The following is a 22,065-nucleotide window of genomic DNA, read 5'->3' as shown; positions in this document are numbered from 1 at the left end:
ACAAGATTATTATTAACGCAGGTCTATGCCACTGCTCTGGCCTCACAGAAGTTGTCAGGACTGTGTCTTTATGATCTATCATTAAACCTGAGAGCAGCATCATCATTATAGTTCATGTACAGTGGGAAGCACACAGCCCTCCCCGGAGTGCTGCACCCACATGCTTGTTTGTTGGTAGCAGGCCCAGGCTCTGGGCTGCTGATTATACAGCAAAGCACCTGTCCATGACTGGGGCAGACTTCCTGCTACAGCGCCACAGCTCCCTGAAATGAGATTTATGCAAACTGGCTAAAGTGTGATGTCACAGCGCGCTGATAGACCCAAGGGCTATCTGCCTTCTACAGACATTTGATAAAATCAGGAACTTCGCATACAACTCGGGAAGAAGTTCACCTCAGAACCTATAAGGGCAAACGATGAAAACTTGTTAGGGTCCTCCTATCCTGAGATCCACCACTGCCAAGGGACTTTACGGAGTCCAAGGATCTCTTCTTTTTTCTTTTTTTTTTTCTTTTCTTTTTTCTTTATTTTTCCTTTTTTCCCCTTTTTTTTAATATGATTTTTTGCAAGTCAGTTATTCTGGATGTTTGAAAACTGAATTAAGAAAAATTCACTCAGAAGTTGGCTGAATGTTGCAAGCTTGCAAAATGGAAGGATTTCCCCTTATTCCCCCTGTGAGTATATGGATTTATTTCTAATATGGATCATTGGGCTCAGTAGCAAAAGGCAAACTAAACTAGGTTTTATTATTTGAGAATACCTCTGTTTTGTTCTGTAATGCCAGGAAGTTTGGCTTAGGTCAATATATAAAACTAGTGACAACACTGCAATGAAAGGGAAATTAACATTTCCTCCCCAAACTTGTATCTGATTTTGATCTCCATTTGTTTTCAGAGATTAAATGTACGGTATTTTTGTACAGTACATTTATAGCAAGTCAGTAAATCTCTTTTCTTCAGTGCCGCCTACGTGATATAAAAGCCGTCTTTCTTCAGATTGTAATTCTTAATCATCTGAAGTCTCTGACATAGTTTATGTATTTAACTGTCTACCAGTCTGTGACAGAAGAGTTGTTGAATGCTGATTTTATATATTGCAGATTTTAGGACTCTGTGTGTTCTTTGCAATTATGGCATTTTAGTTTTTAACTTAATCTTTTCTTGAACTGAGTTCTCTTGAATTCATTTACTATGAAAAAGCATTTGGCAAATGGGGAAAAAAACCTACAGCCCTTATTTGGGTCTTTCAATGTTTCCTCTAAGATATAAATTTTTCTGTGTGCTTATGGGACAGGTCTATCCTTTCCTTAACTCTGAAGCATTGTTGCACTGCTGTAATTTATCGTATGCCAAGTTCAAAAATTATTATTTGTGAAGAAAATAATGTCACTAACCTATTGTTCAGAAACCGACCTTAATGGGAAATCTCTAAGCAGGATGGGTACAAGGGGCCTTAACTAGATTTCATGAAGTTTGTAGAAGCTGAAGAGGTGTCAGATAAGGTGGTTTGCTTGGCTTTTTATGTGGTAGATGGCTTACAGTAATTGCTATATATGTGTCAGAGAATAGAGGGAGACAATGCAGGCCCAAGAGTTCTTTAACAAAAACTTGTATCAAATTTTGGTTTTGTCTTGTCCCATTTAATAAAGACTGAAGACATTTCTTATCTTCCATCCAGAGAGATGGCCCTTTGAATTCCTGTCATGTTCAGAATTCATGATGACTGAAAGTATTTGTCTTCTTTTTGAGGGAGACCCTTTATTATCTCAGTTTATCATCAGTGTCCCTGAAATCACCTATCTACCCAAAGGGTGAGAAGACCCTAAAAATCATTTTTCTCTTTCTTAAACACACGGAGTTGCCCAGTGGGTCTACTGTAAGTGCAACAGAATAGAAATCTGAATAGAAACCAAGACAATAAAAACGTATATAGAGATTTCTCCACATGTTACTTGTTGGGCTTAAAAAAAATAAGAAGAAACACAAACTTAGCTACCCCAGGAAACAGCCTCTCTATTCAAAAAAACACAATTGTTAATCTTCTGTCCATTCATTAACTCATAGCTATGTTTTCTGGACTTTTTTCTTTTTTCAGTATTGACTTCCAGGACATGTGTTGAATAAATGGACTGAAAATATAATATAGTTTGGCCCATATTCTAATTTGTGTTGCAGTTGATATTCTGTCTGAACTCTGTTCAGATGAGAGATACAACTGGTTGTGAAAATGCAATTATATCTTACTGGAGCACTTGACAGGGCAATTCGTTTTCTATTTTTGTGATTAAACTGTCAAAAAATTAATAATTTTGTGGTTTGTACTTTCAAAATTGCTTTAAGTGCACTTTGAGCACTGCCAGCTAGAGCCCTGCATGTCTGTGTCTCCTGGGACTTTTTCAGTGGGGATACATGAGCCTGTTTCTAGGCAGGAGTTGCAGCAACACTTTCCTCCTCCACCCCTCCCCGTTCAGTTGAGGGTGGGTCAGCAACTGCCTTCCTCTTGCCTCTGCTAGGAAACTCTTATCCTTCACTTGGAAAACACTGTTTAAATGGTTTGGGAGTACTGCATCTTCCTCTGAAGACTAGGAGTTTTGTGGGGAAAAGTTCTGCAGACTGGGTCTGCATCTTCCAATGCATGATAGAATTTAGTCGTTTTAAGGGTCAAAAAATTAACTCAAACACTTTTGCCTAAAGAGGGTTCCAGTTATATATGAATCCCTAAGTAGCCACCTGTAGAAATCACAGCTTTGAATCAAGTACTTTTGCATGAGAGAAAAAATGCCCCACAGAAGTACTCTGTTCCACATAACTGCATTGTCAACATGGTCCAGTGAGGCTAGCCCAATGAGTAATCATGCTAGTATTTTTACTCATCTTTTCTAAAATAGTTATACTGTAATTTTTTTCCAAGGAAATATAGTTAATCTTGGCTTTAAAGCTTGTCTCAGCAGCACATCATTGGAAATTGTCTGAAGTATTTTTGAATCACATGCCAGTGAATAGTTATATCAAGATAACAAAAAGATCATCATTTAGTGAATTTACCATTTCCTGGAATCATCTGACAAAGTCTTGGGGAGTAACAAGATTTTCAGACTGCTATTCTGTTGTGTTCAATGTATCTCTCTTAACCAATGCCAACTGAGCTTTCTCTGAGTGGTTTTGTGGCTTTTCCCTTGAGTTTCAGGGCAAAGATGGAAGACAGAGGCTGCTCTTAATTTATCAAAGTCTGTGACAGAAAGTACTGTTTGTTGACCTCTTCCTTGAGGGTAGAATATGGTTTTAGATAGTTTGCTGCACCTCATGGCGTGCATGAAAGCAGATACCACAACTATGGTTCCTAACAAAGCTTTCAGTCACTCTTTTACATGGAAACAACCGATTGAACAAATGGCTATTGACATCAGTTAAATATTAAACATAGGCTATTCTTTGCTTTTTGTCAGGAGCAAGAAAACTGTTCAGTGTCATGGAAGTGCTGTCAGTGAGATGATGAAATGAGTGTGGGTGGGGACGTTCCAGAGAAGGACAGGGCAAGTGGGTAAAGATTGGCACAACAGGCAACAGAAGTACATGGTGAAACCTCTTTTCTCTAATTAGTGAAAAAGTTCTAAAGAAACTTTTCTAAAAAAAACCAAAACAACAAACTGCCCCCCCAAAAAACAGAAAGCAATTAAAAACAGATTATTGAAAATAGCCTCCATAATAAATAGAGGGAAATATCCCACCTTCCCATAGAATAATCAGAGAGAATACATGCTGTACTATCTCCTTTAAACACCATCTGATTAAGTTTATGATAAATAGACTTTAAAATATTTAATATGCATCTTGCCATGTTAGTTACTGTGCCCTTGAAGATCAGACACCAAGATAGAAAGCACTGGCATTACAAGTCATTTGTGGGAACAGATTGGCATGAGTTAACAAGGATATACACACACGTCTTTTATCAAAAGGATTACTGTACAGGAAACAAATTCAAGGACAAAAATTCCAAGAATCCCTAATAAGAGATTTTAAGCCCCAGAATTTCAAAACAGAGTTTATAGTACCCCAATGCCCTATGTAAAAGCAGATGTTTTTAGATGTTCAGTATCTCCAACTCTCTCTGCAGTCAGTCAGATCTGTAAATATTAAGGGAATCATTGTTTTAAGAGTCTATTTAACACACCTTCCTTTAGCTCTGGTCATTCAATACGCATCTGAACTTGTGAAAGTAGCTTTGAATGGTAAAATACTTCATTCTCAGCTCTCAGACTGTGAGACACAATTGTCTGAAAATGTGTATTAGTCTGAAGTGGGGGAGTTTGGAAATTGGGAAGAGACAACAAAGGAAAAGCACAATTAGGAAAAGTCAAGTGTTCTTTTCCATGCCTAAAATACATATTGTTTATCTACTTTTGGACTGATGCTTGGCCTTCCTGCCAAGCTATACTTCTGTAAAGATATGAGTGATAGATGCTTTGTTGTAGCAGTGGAAATTTTAGAAAATTAAACCTACATTGACAGGACACTGATTTCTTTCAAAACTTGTTTACTTTTGGCTAAATAGCTACCAGTTAAAAACTTCAATGCATTTAGGTACTGATTTTTAAATAATGTCTATCAGTTTCTAGTATTTTAGATAAGAAGAAACAGAGATTCTTCTTTCAAACAATATAAGTTTATATGACTTTTTAACCTCTGTTTTTCCCAACTAGTATGATATGCCTTTCCCATTTAGATGTTGATGGTTCCCCTTTCACAACATATTTCCTTTGAATTACAGTAATTTATAATATAAATTATAAATTTAGTTTTTAATTTATACTATAAATTATAATAATTTACAATTCTGAATATGAAGACATAAGTTTATATGTTTAATAGGAAGCATATATTTAGGGAAAGGAAATGAGGGAGTGGGATGCACTAATTTGCAAAGATAATGAAAAGTAGATATTCCATTCAGAACTTTATACTGAAGAAAGCAAAATACAGTCTCATGACTTTTTCTTGTCAGAGATCAGAGTACACTAAAAGTCGAAGGAATGAAGATGAGTAAATACACATAACCACAGAGAGAACACCAAGAAAATACATAGCAAAAAAGCAGAAACATCAGAGAGAATGCATGCTGTACTGTCTTCCTTGACCACCCCCCTGAAATCTGGAAAATAGATTATACTTCCCATTATATCTCTGTGCGGATAAAGGGCAATTCTATTGGAATCACATAGATTTGGAAAGGGAGACTGTACCTACAGTACAGCTCTGGAGACCAGAGAAGACTCCCTTCACTGGTATTCCTGCTGCACATGCAATTGAATGATGATTTGTCCCTTTTCCTTAGTCTTTCCCTTAGATAGCCTTTATTGTGTGTTATCATCTTCTCAAGATTTCCCCAAAGCAATTATCCACCACCAATGATTATCTTTGGAGCTTGTAGCCATGTGATGGATTTTCTCCTGAGGCTTTGAATATTCCATGGATCTGATTTCCAGATTGTGTATGTGCTGAAAGTCACGAAATTTTGGACAATCTTCCCAGTGCAATTTAATGATACACTAATACAGCACGTGGCTGCTACTAAGGATTTACCAAGGTACAAAGTAATTGCTGAAAGTGTTTTGTTGGGGGTTTTTTTGTATGTGCTCTAACATCTTAATCCTCAGAAAGGGACAATCTTTAAATCCCCAAATTCCAACAGAATGAGCTGAAGGAGTTAACCAGAAGAATTAAAGAAACCAGGGAAAAAAAAGTCCTTTCCTTTTGCTAGCTGCTTATCTACCACCTCCATCTGGTTTTTAGTAGCAGCTGCTACCTTAGGTTTCATGTTCTCAAGCAGTCTAGAGGAGTAAGAAAAAAAGAAGCTCTTCTGTATTTCTGTCATGCTGTCACCACAGCATAAACTTACAAAATGCAGATATTCCAAAAATGTGACAGGTTCATGGAAGGAGAGAAAGAATTTGTGACATAGAAATAGGCATATGAAATATGAACGCAAAAAATATGCCCATCATGTAAGTTATCGTGTTATTTTAAATATTTGTTGTTCAAAGTTTGTTATGATGGAGTCATTAATAGAATTAAAATGTTTCTGTTAATACCTAGAAATACTAGAAATAATTTCCTTTCCAAAAAAAGCCAAGAAAGGTGGTTGAGTTCTCCTTTGCTGTTGACAATGCAAGAATTTGTTCACATTGGAAGGAAATACTGTAACAAACTTAACTGGACTAAGGTTTAACAAAACCCCATGAGAAACACCATCTTTCTCTAAGTCTTCATTCTGGAAATGAAGAAGAACGAACATTAAATGAAGCAACAAGATTGTGCACAACTAATAATAAACAACCTTTACTGCAACCACATAAGATCTTAATCAGTATTTGCATTGGAATACTAGGCCTGAGGAGGAAGAGAAGTAGGCAAGTTACCCTATGTCACCTGTTTTCGGAAGATAGAGAGGACTTAAATTCTACAGCTAAGCATCCAACAGGTCACAACTCACTATTTGCCCCACATTTGGACTTTTAAAGTCTTCACTGTGTATATCTAAAAGCCCTGTGTCGTTGATTTGAAGCAGCAAACGTTCAGAGTTCATCTTGGACAGAAACTGAGAAAGAAAATGGTTTTATGCCCTCTGTCAATGTCACTACCCTCGCACAGACTGCCACCATTTAGTCAGACCTTGTAGAAACAATCAGAATAATATGTTTAGGCAAGACAAGTTTCTGCTTTCTCTTTTGCATTGTGAGAATCATCATCATCATCATCAAGAAAAGAAAATGTCTGTTATTACCAAAGAAAATATTTCACCTTTACTTGTGCCTGATATCCACAACAGCTCTAAAGCAGTATCCTCAGAAGGCTGGAGTATGGGATGCAAGGGATTTGTGTATTACAACAGGACAAGTTCTGCTACACAGGCTGGGTCTCTTTTCCACTGGGATTACTCTTTTTTCCTCCAAATCAGTGTCCGGTGTCACGCAATTTATTTCTGCTGATTCAATAATAACTTGAAGTCTCCCCTTTCTTTCCCTAGGCAATATAAAATGGGTTGGCATCAGCCCTTCACTAACTATATGAATAATTTGGAAAGGATTTGTGTAAACTTACAGTTCTAAAAATTCCTCTTCTTTGTACAGCCCTCTGAAGATATGGTATCCTATGAGTCAGACCTCTACCGACAGCCCCATGACTATTACCAGTATCTCAACAGTGATGGAGAGAGTCATGGTGGTAAGTCAAAAAATATCTCCTTGGAGCATAAAGTCTCATGGGATACCACAGGAAACAGATTTAGGACATACAAGAAAACAACAAATCTGCTGCTGTGATCTATAATGTATAGGCACATATTTTCAAATCAGAAATGAACATTATTTTATTCTGCTTAATGGCACTGTTCCAACCCAGCAACTGCAACATGGTTTCTCTGAAAGAGCATTTTAAAAAGCACTGTATGATGCAAGGAGCTTCCAGAAAAGTGTATATCATTATCTCTATCCTTCATTATCTTTACTGTGTTTTTATTTTCCTCTGCAGATCAAAAGCATTCAGCTTGCTTCTCAACTTTTTGAGAACATGGATTTGCAACACTACTCCTCCTCTTACGTTCCCATGTTCAATTCCTATTTGACTTAGGTCCTAGATAATCTATTTGTGCTTTTATTTCAATTAGGTTTATTTGGTATTTAGCCTTCTTCAACTCCACGTATTTTTCTCTTTCTTTTGCTCTCTATTGCATGCTGCCACACCTAACAACTTTCACTCTTCCTCCAGTACACCCAAGTACTTCCTCTCTCTAAATCTTTGTAAAACTTCCTTGTAGCTGTTTGTATGTAAACATAACTCAATGTAAAAATGCTATATGATTATTTATTACTTCAATTTATGTATGTAATTTCAAAGCTTTGGTGTCTATATTTTAATGTTGTCTGGGCACTGGACTCTAAATCAACGCAGAGGCGAGAGTCTTGCTTTGTGAATTTCATCTCCTGTGCAATACAATAATCCAGCAACACCACCCTGGAAATACCAGAGTCAATATTGACTCAGGAAGGAAAAGCACCGTTCTACTGTGTTACTGGTGGCAGTCCCTGCAGATCCTGGAGTTTCCCTGAAAGACTCCCACTGATACAGCAACTAGATCCATTGCTGTTATAATTTAAGACATGAACTTTTCATAGCACAGCACTGTTTTGTCTGTGGCAACAGAAGCTATCTTAAAGAGCAGTGAGTTACAGAGTAAGATCACTCTGAGCATTTAGCTGAAAGAGATTTCTATCTAAATTTGTTCTCTACATTGCATTCAGGAAACACCTATGATATTCTTAGCACCTGGAGACAAAGAATTAATTCAGTTTTTATAAGTTATCTCACGGCATCTGTCAAGTCTCATTAATCATACCCAGCAAATTCCACATGGAAATTCGGGGTTTTTACATTATACCCCGTACCTGTTTGCACACTCATAAAACCGGATAACACTGATTATCTCAAAAGGCAATGGTGACAATTAAACAATAAATATAAAAGATATCATGTAGGAAAAAGCACTTGGAAATATCTTTTCTGTCATTAAGTCCAGGCTACCTCACACAAAAACATCCCTTTATCTTTCATAATTTTATCACCCCATCTGGTTTACTGCCCATTTTTCTGTTGAAAGACTGTTCCTAAGCTACATTTCTCAAATCAATAACATGATTTTACTCATCAAAATGAACACAACAAAAACTGGATAGTCACCTGTATGGGTTATAGCCTAAGCAGTACCTAAACACCCACTTTAAACAGAAATTTGTCTGTTCCTAAAGTTGTGCTACACTTGTCCTAAAGAGCTTAAAACCATATTTTTAATTCCTAACATAAGTGCTTATGGAAGACACAACTTAAACCCAACCTGCACATTTCAGTCAGATTTTTATTTAGGAAAGCACCTGTAATGTAGTTGGTTGTGTATAAATATCAAATGTGCCCTGTGCTGTCCTGAATTGCTCACAGTCCAAAAGAGCAGTGAACAACCAAAGAATACAGATGGAGAGTGAAAACAACAAATTATTGCAGTTTCCTTCTTTCCTACAAATATTGAAAAAAACAACTTTGGCTTTCATTTTGTTTACATGACAGAAGTATAGGGTCTTTAGAAGAGCCATGCAGAAGAGCAGGAAAAGGATGCCACAAACTACGTTTAGAAATATGTACTAAGTGTTCAGAACAAATTGGATAAAAGCACAATGATTGAAAAATGGAGGGGGAAAGGAATAAAAAAGGTACTGCCGTGACAGCAGTGAAAGAGACAAGAACCTGATTAGCTAGGGGAAAAAAAAAGAAGAAGTAAGAACAGAACTGTGAGAGAGAAGTTCAGCTTGGGGTACAGGGAGATCCCTCACAATACATAAAAATAATTTTTCAGGCCTACTCAGTACCAATATGCACCTCAAAACTGCCAGTTAATGCAAATAGATGCCTCTAGACAGAATAATACTTCTGATTTTGCTGACAAGGGACTGCTAAAGAAATAGGAAATTTTCCTCAAGTGTCAGACTACCTCTCTCTCACTGCTAGCAAATTAATTTTGTGAAAGGGAGATGGCAATGTCTTAATCTGTAGATCTGTGCTACATGCATTACTGTCACCTTTTCCTCAAATATAATGCTGAAGGAAACCCTTACTCCATATTTACACAAATAGGCAGTAAAGTCCACATCAAAAGCTGTAGATCTGTGCCACTAGTGAGTAATATGTAGGAAATAATTTCCAACAAGTGAACACTGATTTTAACAAGCAAAACCACAATGTGATGCATTGTGGGATTATTTTCTGTACTGCAGTGTATCTATGTTTTAAAAACTGTAATAAACACAGAGACACAGTCACGCAGGACAGAAGCTGCTTCAAGTGATCATGTATTAGTCCATCACCCTACCCTGAGCTTGTAAGTCTGTAAGTGTAACACAGCATATTTTGTAACACTAACGCAATCTTAGTAATTACCTAATTCCACTGCAGCTTTGTCTCTATGTTACTACCAAACATTATAGGTTTAGTAAAAATCACTTTCTGTATGAAGCTGAGTGCTGACCCTTGTTTGCTTCATTCCTAGCCTTATGGAACTCACTAGATTTCATGATCTGGGATTTTATTTTTGTCCTACATCCTGGAGTAACACGATCATTTAAGAATCTCACCTTTGATTTTATTAGCCCACATAGAAGTGGAAGAAAGTCCAAACAGGTGGATCTCCATCTTAAATCCTATATGAAAAAAAGAAAGAATTCCAAACTTCATTAAAAAATCCCTTCCCTTCAAAGTTATTCTCATGAATTGATGGGGCCTGACTCACAGGTTTTTGAATATTTGGCATTATTAAAGTCATGAAGTTTGTAAAGTGAGAGCTAATGAGATTCTAATATTGTTTTAGATAAGACTGACACTCTGCCCAGGACTACAGTACTCTTCTCAAGTGTTTCTGCAGTATCTGATCAAGACATTGAGTTTCCAATGTCCTTCAATATTTTTCTCATTTTCCCTATGGGTTTTTTCCTTGACTTGTTTTTTCAGATATGCAAAACACAGTGCGACTTGTAAGCTATGCAGTGTGGAGCTGTGAAAGAAACCCTCTCCTAGTTCAACATGTGTTGGAAAATCTGCCCAGCCCAGAGCAGAACTAGCCAGAGCCATTAAGCCAGACCTCCCAAGTGCATCCATGCCAGCAGCTGTCTCCTCAGCCAGGGCAGAGCGCTGTGCTGACAGAGCTGTCACATTTCCAGATCAATAGCTGGCTCATGAATTTCTGCACGGCTTTGCACTGCATACATAATGCAGATTTAGCCCGTTGCTCCACTTTTATTATAAATACCTTCCTTGAGCCTGTTTCATATTCCAACTGCTGGTTCTACCATTTTTCACCTATTAAAACAGGAGCAAAGCAATTTACAGTGGTGAGAAGGTGTATGAAAAAGTTTGGTCATGTTTTCTCACTTGTGGAGTGAGAACCTAGCTCCATGGTGAATATTAACACAATGGCTTTAGGTCAGCTATGGCTTCCCAACAGGCTAACATCCTCTCGTTCATGGGAGGGAGTTCAGAGTTCATGATTGTCCTTCCCCTAACCTTTCACTACATACAAGACCAAAACAAACATGATCTCCATGTCTCTGTAAGAGAGAATTTTTTTCACATCCTCTTTCACTTCACATGAAATTTCTCATAATGACTCCATTGTGTAGCTATAACTTGGCTTTTAATGACATTTTCCTTTACTCAAAGAACAGGCACTTTCCATTTCTAGAATTTTTCTCTCCTGTCTTTTTTCTTCCTTCCACCTTCATGTTTTAGAGAAAAGAACATAATTGCTATGTGTTACTGACATAACACTAACAAAGAGCACAGAAGTAAATTTTCTGGTAACTCTAATATGTGCAGACACAGATATTTAGATATTTCTCTTTTAATTTTCATGTGCAATAACTTAGCCAGGATGGTTAACTGCAGAAGGGCTTGTGGAGACAGATTTGTAATTTCTCTTCTAATGTTACTAAACCAATTTGTTTTTCCTAAGCATCACTGGGAAATTATAGATAATTTAGAAAGAATAAGGACTTTGGTCCCTATAACAAATTGAATGTTTGGACATAAGTTTGTGTTGAAGTAATTTCTGACATAGATTTTTTTGTAGTGTAATACCATTATGTCATTACTTTAAATCCTATATGCTGTGCTAATAGTATTATTTTATTACTGTCTTTTTACAGCAGCATCTAATTCCATCAAAAAGGACTTTAGTAATTAATATTATAATTAATAATTAGTTATTAGCATGAATATGCATAAATAGTGTTCCATAGGTTAATTAATCTGCCAAGGGAAAAGTTAAAACTGTTCTGGAACAACAGTAACCTTGTCATAGGCTCCAAAAAACGAAGAGGTATCTTGAAGTATAAAAACATGACTGCTGATTAAAAAGTATTTTAAAAGAATCAAAAGTAGGCCACCTAGAGGGTGCACAGATACTCATGGCTATGCATGTTGGAAAGGTTCTTTGTTCTCTCTTGGCCACCATGTTTTCTACTAGTAAGACATTCCACAGCTGAAGACCTGCCATTGACACCTCAGAGACTTTTTCCTGGGCTTTGTCATCCTCCTAATTATGCATTGATGTCATTTGCTGTTGTAGATTATCAATGACAAGGGCTCTTTGGGAATACACATTGCCCTCCAACGGAGCACCTTCCACACAGCAAGAAGAGCCAGATTGTTCTAAGGAACAAGAGTTTAGATTACTCCTGCAATGTGTTCTCAACAATTTAATATGCAGGGCTGCCCATGGTACATGGGACCTCAGTGGTTAGCTCTACTTAAAGAAATCTGCAGTCATTTAACCCAGAGAAAACAAGAGTTAGTGTGGCTCAGTCTTCCAGCTAAATGGAAAGGTTTCACACTGAAAGTGCTCAAAGCTTCCTACCACGACACAGCCTTAGATAACCTTTGGATTTCAACTCACACACTCTGCTGTTTCCTGGGTTGAAGTAGATGTGGATGTTAAAATACCTGGGTACTTTGCACCCATTAACCCCACTTTTTTACCCTAGAAACTGAAATCTTTGTCTTGAACTGCAACATGAAGAAGCGCTACTGTGCATTGTAATTGTCTTAGGGCTATAAAATCCATACATAGCCCACAGAAAGTGCCATACAACAAAGCAAATAAGTGACAAAGTAATGCAGCAGGTCCCTGGATGCTTTTATAAGCACATTTCCACCCCTTCCACATGCAGTGATGAGGTTTATTCGTGAATCAGAAAAGCAGAAAGGACAAAAAAGTAAGTGCTGGTGTCACAAAGGGTGTGATAGAGCCTCCAAATAAATTTCTACAGGCCTGAGAACAAAGGCAGCTAAAGGACCTTACAGTTTCTCAAGTATAACTATGTTTGGTATTACATTCACTGAGTTAACTCCAAAGGAAGCCACATTCAAAGTCATTCTCCTGGATTTCAAATCCTCAGTGTTATTACACTTAACTGTTTGAAACATAAATGGGGAAGGATGAGGAGACAGAAGATGAGAAAAGGAACAAATTTGATATTTAGGAAAAATATTCATAGCACATTAGTATCCTGATAATGTCATGCACAATAACATTATATTGCAGAACTAGACAATTGTTCCTCTATAAATTTAACTACATTTAGAGGAACATGTTCAATTCTGTTATTGAATGGATGTCAACAGTTGGGAGGGAGCTTGGAGAGGTGTACAAGTGTGAATAGGGGGGTGATTATACTGATTTACACTGAAAGACTGAGAGCTGAAGCTGGGTTAAGTGATAATTAGAAGTAGATTGTAAAAGTACATGACAGCAAAACATGTGAAAAACATGTGAAGGGCAGGACAGAAATGATTTATAATAATACAAAGGAAGAAAACTTGGAATTGTAATATATAAATTAGAACTGGTACACAGAATATCATAAAGAAATCTTGGCCATGCATAAAATGATGCACGAAAAGGTAAAATCTGGAAGATTAGTTCTGAGTTCAGTCAGAGCAGAGGACATAGTGTTGACACTGATTTTAAAAACAGGCTGCACATAAATATGTGCAAAATTATGTATGCAGCTATTGTATAAGAGAAATAGAATTAGCAATACTTCACACTTCTTGTAGAAAATTTTCAATTTTGAGCAGCAAATATGACATTCTAAAAACTTGAAGGCTTATGTGGAACTAAAAAAGCCAGAAATCTAAAACTGAAAATGATATGGAATTTAATTTCAAGGATAAATTAATCAGGAAACAGGATAGTGGTTATTTAAGTACTTCTTTATGTTTTTGAAAAAGATCCAAATTATCACAGAAATTTCAAATGTACTAAAGAGATAAAAAGGTGGAGAAGGAGTCTGCATTAGAATTTAGCCTTCCTGTAAACAGTGTACACCAGATTTCCACATGTTTCTCCTTTTATTCTCTAGTATTGGTACTTCAAAATGTGTGATACAGCAACACAGGATTACAGGAAATATCTAGAAAAGTGCCTTTCCTGCAGCATTCCTGAGATTTTGCTAGCAGAGTAAAATAAAGACTAAAGATAGCTGCCGAATAATCTTAACATTTTTTCCACCTCCTCATTTCCATAAGGAGTGTAATAAGAATATGACAGTATGAAGATCAGTAGAATTTGTCTCAAGAACGACAATGTTTTGAAACTTGTCATGGTCTCTTCTTGAGAAAGGTGCCAGCATTAACATCTTTTGCATCTTGTGTTAAATTATCATGGAAATCCATCTCACTATCTGAGAGTATTGTCCTACTTAAAGTGGCCTAAGTATTACTTCCCAGCCACAGGAATTTATAAGATCAGGAAAAGAAACTTTACAGGGATCTATACAGATTGTCAGCAGAGACAGACAGGTCAACAGGAGTGGTTTGGAGAGGGCAGAAAGAGCAGTGACAGGGGTAAGAACCAAAGAAAGCCAGGTAAATGCCATGTTTTTTAATCTTGCAATGACAGACAATTTTTTTAAACTTTCTTTAGATCATTATTGGGAATATCATCCACACCACATGCACAGTGAGTTTGAGACCTTTGGAGACAACCATTTCACAGAACTGCAGAGTGTGCAGCCTCCCCAGCTGCAGCAGCTCTACAGGCACATGGAGATTGAGCAAATGCATGTCTTGGATTCTGCAATCCCAACCACACACATCGGACTCAACCACCAGGTGCGGTTACCAGCCCCTGCTCAGAATTTCAGATGATAATTAATGGTAAAGAAAATAGTGCATTAGGGAATGCAAACTGTTAAGTGAAAGAGATTGCTGAAAAGAATTACTCAGGTTCTTAGGGCATGTAAAGCTCTTCATTCTCAGGACAAATGTATTTTAAACATTCTTTTTACCTGGATAATGAGAAGTCACGCTCCTCACACTGTCTAAAAAGAGAACTGCATTTTGTGGAGGTGTTTGGAGTTTCTAATTTTTGTTTCATTTGGAATGAAAATCAACTGGTTTGCAATCCTGCAGATGAACTGGACCTGAGAAGCTTTGTATCATCATAGCGAGGGTACCCATGACTCTTAAGAAGTAATTCTGAGCTTTGAAGTAGTAGTAAGGTTTTAAATATTTCCAAGGAACCCTGACATTTTTACATGACTTGTATGAGAAATGCTAAGAAAGACAAGTCACTGGTAATTTCTACCACAGGCTGAGGAGAACATACTTGTGCTTCTCTCTGGGAGTAAACAAGTCACAAGCCAAAGCACACTGTCTTGTCTTTGCTCAGATTTTACATGAAGCCAGGCATTTCCCTGTAAAAAAAAGATACTCCACTATGCAGTAAAGATAGTCCCCAAAGCACCAGTGAATTCTCACTGAAGCGGAAATTATAAGGTGTTCCATCATACTGCAAAGATACTAAGCACAGTAGGTGTGGAAATCACTCTTGATCCTACAAGACTATGCCCTAAAGTCATTACTGAAAGCAGTAAGAAAGCTGGGAGTTCTTGTGCTAAAGAGTTTCCCAATATACATGAAATGTCCTAAATAAAATGACAGAGTAGAATTGAAGTCAGAGAAAAGAGCATTTGCTGATTACAGTGCTGCATGTAACAGTGGCCTTGCTGAAACTTGGTGAGAAAAACCACATGCATGGGGTTATCATTTAGGGTTTCTCTGTTCAAAGCAAACTGAAATTGTATGTTAATACTGTGTTAATCAAAAAGAAAGAAGAGAAAAAATAGAATGAGTAAGTTAACACTGAAAACAGGAAACTGCAAGCCATAAAAAAATCAGGAATAGAATATAAGATGTCGATACAAACAAAGAATTAGGAACAGAAAGTTACAAATATAAAAAATGCTTAATGGAACAGCAGTCTGTGGGAAGCTTCAAGCTGTTTCAGTTGCTCATTGCAACTGCTAATACCTAATGACCAACCATTACCTCTGGCCAAAGGCAAAGGATGAAAATGAGCCCCTTTAGGAATGTCTTCAGAAGGACAGCTGAAAAAAAAGAGAGGGCACTTCTGCTTATCCCCCTTCATTCTACTCAGCTATGGCCTTTCATTTCAGGATGAAAGGCAGGGAACTAATTTTGTTACAACTTCTGATAAAGAGCATTGTTCTCTCTCTGCCCCTCCCCATACCAAGCTGCAGAAGATGTTAGTATGCAGAATTCACCACTACCCTCCTTTTCCTTACCAGCAGGAGATCTTTGGCTTTTTACTTTACTTTTATTCCTAGAATAGCTCATGCAAATAGTACTTGGCGTGCTCTGAAGTTCAGCTTCTGGTGTGTCTCAGTCACAGTCCCAGGCAAAGAAACAGAAGCAGGAAGTAAGTTTTAATCCTCCTCTGAATTTGCTAGTTTCTAACTAGCGTGCCTGTCCTGCAATATCAGAGTTACTGTTTGCAATAAAGGAAGAACAAGCAAAGACATTTCTTTGTCTGTTAATATCACATTACTTTGTGAAATCAAATTTGAAGTTTAACCTGTTCATGAACAAGATTTGTTTAAAAGTTTTGTTAGCCTGCCAACAGGGGCCTCACAAATAATAAAATAAGAAAAAAATATTCATTCGGAAGGGAGGATGAAATAAAAGGTTGGAAAACTGTGAGAAGAACTTTAGAAAGAGGAAAATCACACATGAGTGCCACAGACCCTGAGAAAACATCAGAAAATGGAAAGTAGCTAGTAGTTCCTTAAGTTTTCTCCCTCCAGAACAGTGTTAGTAACCTGGCTCTTTATAGCACACTGGCCGGTCCTCTGTGACTCTGTAACTCTGTCCCAAAACTGCGTGACACTGTATTGGCCTTGCTGAGTTTCAGGTGCAAAGGAAGTGTAAGCAAAGACAGAACAGTCAGGGAAAGTGGGGACAGCATGGGGAAAGCTCACTCAACTGCCCAGGCTGGCCTCTGCAACCACCTCTGCCTCAAAGACACCATGTCCCCTCCCACTCTCCCACTGTCCCACTCCAGCCCCAGAGAAGAGGTTCCTTACTCCCACACGACCTCCCAAAACACTCAAAGTTTCCACAGCCTTTTTCTCTGCAGGGGCACCAATCTCTGTTCCCCTCCCCTGTAAGACTCTGTCCCACCTTCTCATTCCCCTTCCCCCATGGCACAGTCTCTCCCTTCCTTCCTACCCCGGAGGCTGCAGCTTTCTTAACTGTAAAAAGCTAAAGGTGCCTGTGGTGAGGGCTGAAGTTTCGCTCTTGGGGATCTGACAGGAAGCTTACACGCACTCTTGCCCAATCCTGCCCTTCCTGCCAGATCGGCTCCAGCCAATCTGCCAACTCATTAACTGCCGGCTGCTGTGCCCCAAACCAGCCCTCTGCACACGCCTTATTGGGACATTTTAAGGTGGTGCAAAACTCATCCGAAAAGCACCACTCGGCAAAGCCCAGCACGCGGTAGGTGGTGTGACTCATGAACACCCACTGCCCGCTTCAGTGTCTGAGTTGTCCCAGGAAGGGCATCAGGCTCAAAACATCCTTTCCTGGGGAAGGAGAAGAGCAGTTCAAAAGGAGCTCACTTTCAAGGACCTTCATCTGTCCCATTTCATGAAAGCTACATAAGATATGCTGCTGGGTTTGGGGGGATGTTGGTTGGGTTTTTTTAAAGTAGGAATTGGGTTCTTACTCCCTGCCCCTCAGACTGATATGTTTCTCATTATTAAATAAGAAGATGCAATAATTTGTGGCAACTGGTCATGTTTCCTAGCAAACCAGACCACAACTGAGAATTTACAGAGCTGAGGTATATTCCACACTGCTTCTGACAACATCTCTATATAAGGGCAAGAGAATTTAACACAAAAACTAGCTTGCTAGTTTTGCAGATGAGAAATCCCCCCTAATGGGGAATTTTCAGATAGCCATTTGGGAAAAGAGAATATGGGCTGATATGATGTATCCCTTATCTTAGTGTTAAGGCTATTCCCCTCCTCATGGGGGAAATTTAAGACAGAAAGCCGATGGACCAGTATAATCCCAACTCTAAATTTGGATGCAGTCCCATAGGATTTCGCTGACGTCAGAAGGTACTGTGCCTGAAAAAGGAAGAGGACAACAGAGCCAAAGCCAGCCATGATAGGGCAGTATTGTTCATCTCTTTCAAATTTAGCTCCAGATGGTCTGTTTTAGAAAAAAAGTTGTTCTGAAAAGCAGTTTCACTCTGGGGATAGACAACCGGGATCAGAAACTTATTAGGAAGAAAGCAAGCTTTGGGGAGATGTGGGGGAAGAAGGGCAGTGTTACTTGCACAGGATATAAGGTATGGGAAAGTTCTGACATTCACAATGTTATTCATCCTTCCGTCTTGTAAAGGTGCATTGTTGTACATGTGTAAGTGGTGACTGTTATCTGAAAGTGCTTCTTAATAGGATGGCATCTACTATAAATGTCAACAACTAAGTCACTCAGTATTACTGTAAACATTTTCCCATACCTCTTACTTTCTTCCCCCTTTTCTCTGTGACTCTTTTCATTACATTTCCTTTTTTAATTTTGATTCCCTACTCTCTATCATTGCCTTCTCCCTCTACTACTCTGTTCTTCAAAAGGTGTCATATTTGCCCCGGATGTGCCTACAGTACTCCTCTCCACCTCAGCCCAGTTCTGACGAGGAGGACATAGAGAGGCAGAGCCCCCCATTGGAGGTATCAGATGGGGAGAATGATGGTGTGGACCCTGGGCCTGGAATTATGCATGGAGAAACAGGTCAGTGAAAACAGAAGGATTTTGTCAAGCTATGAACTGAGTAGCTGTTACATTACCATGATGATAATGAATAAAACCGTAGAACTGCTGTGCTAGTATTTTATGCCACTGCCAAAGCTTTTTTTTCCCTGACTCCTTGCACTCTCCTGTCCTCTGAATCTTTCACAATCATAACTATCTCAAACCTCATTTCTTTAGGTACTCACCTCCCTCCTCCGGCTTTGTCTGTTGGGGCTTCCCGAATGGAAATGGCTGTTGCCATTTCTACTCCAATTTATATTAACAGCTGGGAAAACCAAGACAAGAAGGTCAAGGAAGAACCAATTTAAAAAAAATATTTATCTCTCTTTGCTCAGTACCTGAGAGTCACATTCTGTATAACCTGCCAAAATTAGGTTTAGATTAGTTTTGAATTAGCAATGTCTTTCAATTAGCTTCAAATTAGCAAATTAATTTTGGAAGTTTAGCCTTTGGAATTACTTATTCTTGTTTTTTCTTCTTGGTACATTAATCCACAATATGTCCTCACAGTGTTACATTGTCTACTGTTACAAATGCTGCAAACTGAAGAAGTTAGTCTCTCCCAAGCTAGCTGGAACACTTAGATGCATTCTGCTGTTTCACCAGGAACTACACACAAATACTAATGATCCACTGGCTTTCTTCTTTGACTTTCACACAGGCAGCAAGAAAAAGATACGTCTGTATCAGTTCCTTCTGGACCTTCTTCGCAGTGGAGACATGAAGGACAGCATTTGGTGGGTGGACAAGGAAAAAGGTACTTTCCAGTTCTCCTCCAAACACAAAGAAGCATTGGCGCATCGCTGGGGCATCCAGAAAGGCAATCGCAAGAAAATGACCTACCAGAAGATGGCACGGGCTTTGAGAAACTATGGCAAGACAGGGGAAGTCAAGAAAGTTAAGAAGAAGCTGACCTACCAGTTTAGTGGAGAGGTGATGGGAAGGGGGGCCACTGATAGGAAGCATTATCCTCACTGAGGCCATGGGACCCTGAGCAAGAAAAATATTAAGAGCTCCTGGCTGGACACCAGCAGAGGAGATGGACGCATCTTTCTCTTTGCTTCCTGTGCCCCATTCTCTGCCTTTAAACAGCCTTTATCATCAGATGTTTCTGGTACGAATTCCCTTCTTCAGCATCTGAGAATCCTAATCATGACAGAATTCTTTGCTTCCATCCTCCAAGTTGGACAGAGTTGGGAAATTTAAACAATGTACAAATATATTGTTGTCAGGAAAGATCTTTTTTTTGATTGTGTTGCAACTAAAGAATACAGCCGATGAAGTTTTGCCTCCAGAGGTGGTGCTGTGTCACTCACAGTGACACCGCGTTAGCTTCCAGCTTTTAAACTAGCATTAATACAGGCTCTGCCGCAGCTCTCAGAGCTAGAGAGAAGTTTGCAGATCTTGGAATGATACTCGTTCTTTTAAATAGTAATAACATGTACATATTTAATAAAATTAGATATAATGAAGTTTTGATGTTTGCATAATAAATGACTACTTCACAAACAAGCGTCACACATTCAGTTATGCAGACACAGCTCCTGTGTGGTGTCTGAACAAACGGTGCACTGGGTTATAGGGCCTTACCCATCTGTAGCTACTTCTTAATTTATCTGGAAACATCGTCAGTGGTGTCAAACTCAGTAACAAATATAACGGGTGAAATGCATTACTGTGAAAGGGACTACAGTACTGAAGGAAATTGAAAAATACATCTATATATATATACACATATATATACATATATATATTTCTCACTATTTTTTCCTGTGCAAACGAAACACTGCCAGTTGAACTTTTTCTGGTCATATATACCAAGAATTGCATTTATACTTCCATCCTGTTTAGGATATAATAATTAACCATGTTCTTCTGTGGTTTCACTTATTTTCCTGCTCATGTTCTTTCTTCTTGCTTTCCCCCACAGTGATACCTTGATTCTAGCTTATGAATCTTTATTGGAAATAAGTTGTATTTAATCCTATCTTTGCAGAATTCAGGTACAAGAATTCAAGTTTCAAGATTTTAACTGTGGATTTTAATCCCTACTGTAAAACAATTAATAGTAACTAATAACAACTGCACTGTATAGATAACACTCAAAATGCAAAATAAAAAACAATTCAATATCTGAGACACCATGGTAAATTTACCCAGTACATCTAAACACAGAAATTAAATCCGAATTCAACCAACAGTAAGAAAATTAGAATTTTAAGTTTTAGCGTTATTTAACATATCTCAACTGTTTCAATCACTCAAAAATCAGGAAATATCATCATGACTTTCCCACGATTGATACTGTGAAATGAGGCAGATTGAGAATGAAGAGAAGGAGTTTTTTAACAATATTGAAATGCAGTACAACATGCCAAATATCACTAAATAACTTGAAATTTTTCAGAGCTTGCTCCTCACTGAAACCAGAAATAGTTGAAAGTGATGAGCTTCTTACAGACCTGAATTCTCAAAATTAAATCTAAACATAGTCAGTGTTATCTACACTAACAATCTCACTGTGGAAGTGAAAAGTCTGGTGACATCACGGCCTACAGTGTCTCTTTGGAGCCAAACAGAAAGAAGCTCCTGCTTAAAAAACATCACAAAGTACTACTTCCCAATTCTTCTTCCCAGTTCATGAACACGATAAATACATCAGTCAGTGCCAAAAATTAGCAGAGAGTTACCCTTCATACTTTTAAAAATCTTGTAATCGTACTTTTAGTCACTGTTCTTTGAAGATCATGTCAAATATTTTTCATCCACTTAGGTTTAGGGTAAGTCAAAGCTATAAAACAAATTAAGAAGACATTTTGTTTCTAAAATTGTGCTGGAAGGATTTACTTTCTGTAGGACATAATGTAATACTCACTAAATTAGATTCATATAACTCCATCTGCATCCATACTGAAATTTTAGGATGGAGGCTGAAGACATTGAAGGCAGCTCTCAGAAGACTAGAACAACACCCAACACTGACACAATTAAAGTTCCTTCTTGCTCAGCTAGAAACTCAAGACTTCTCTGCTTGGTACTGATGATGACTCTCCACCACTGGCTTGGAATTAAAAAGAGATTAAAGACATTTGCATTCATCAGACTTGCAGACTTGATATTCAAGAAAATAGAGTAATAATTCTTATCTTCATAAAAATATCTTTATCACAAACACAGCTTCCAAAGCAGAACTGATCCTTCTCTGACACTGTAAGTTGGAGGAGAAGGATCATTTCCTCTTGGAGGAAAACTGTGATAACTGAAAAGAGCCAACTGGTGAGTTAATTGTGGAGATGATTAGGATATCGGAAAAGCCATTTCAAGCTTACCAAAATTCTTC

General features: G+C 38.1%; 1 protein-coding gene across 1 annotated transcript; it reads left to right on the top strand.

Annotated features, from left to right (window-relative positions):
* The first annotated feature begins 336 nt into the window (after positions 1–336).
* On the top strand, positions 337–20,197 carry SPI1 (Spi-1 proto-oncogene). Its single transcript, XM_048307950.1, has 5 exons — positions 337–674; positions 7,130–7,223; positions 14,524–14,711; positions 18,548–18,704; positions 19,387–20,197. Exons 1-5 carry the CDS (start codon positions 630–632, stop codon positions 19,701–19,703), a joined length of 801 nt encoding a protein of 266 aa, XP_048163907.1. The 5' UTR covers positions 337–629; the 3' UTR covers positions 19,704–20,197.
* Positions 20,198–22,065: the final 1,868 nt, after the last annotated feature.

Source organism: Corvus hawaiiensis, chromosome 6, assembly GCF_020740725.1.
Source record: "Corvus hawaiiensis isolate bCorHaw1 chromosome 6, bCorHaw1.pri.cur, whole genome shotgun sequence".
Taxonomy (NCBI): Eukaryota; Metazoa; Chordata; class Aves; order Passeriformes; family Corvidae; genus Corvus; species Corvus hawaiiensis.
Note: the sequence above shows the minus strand (reverse complement) of the source record. Positions and strands in the feature narration are given on the sequence as shown.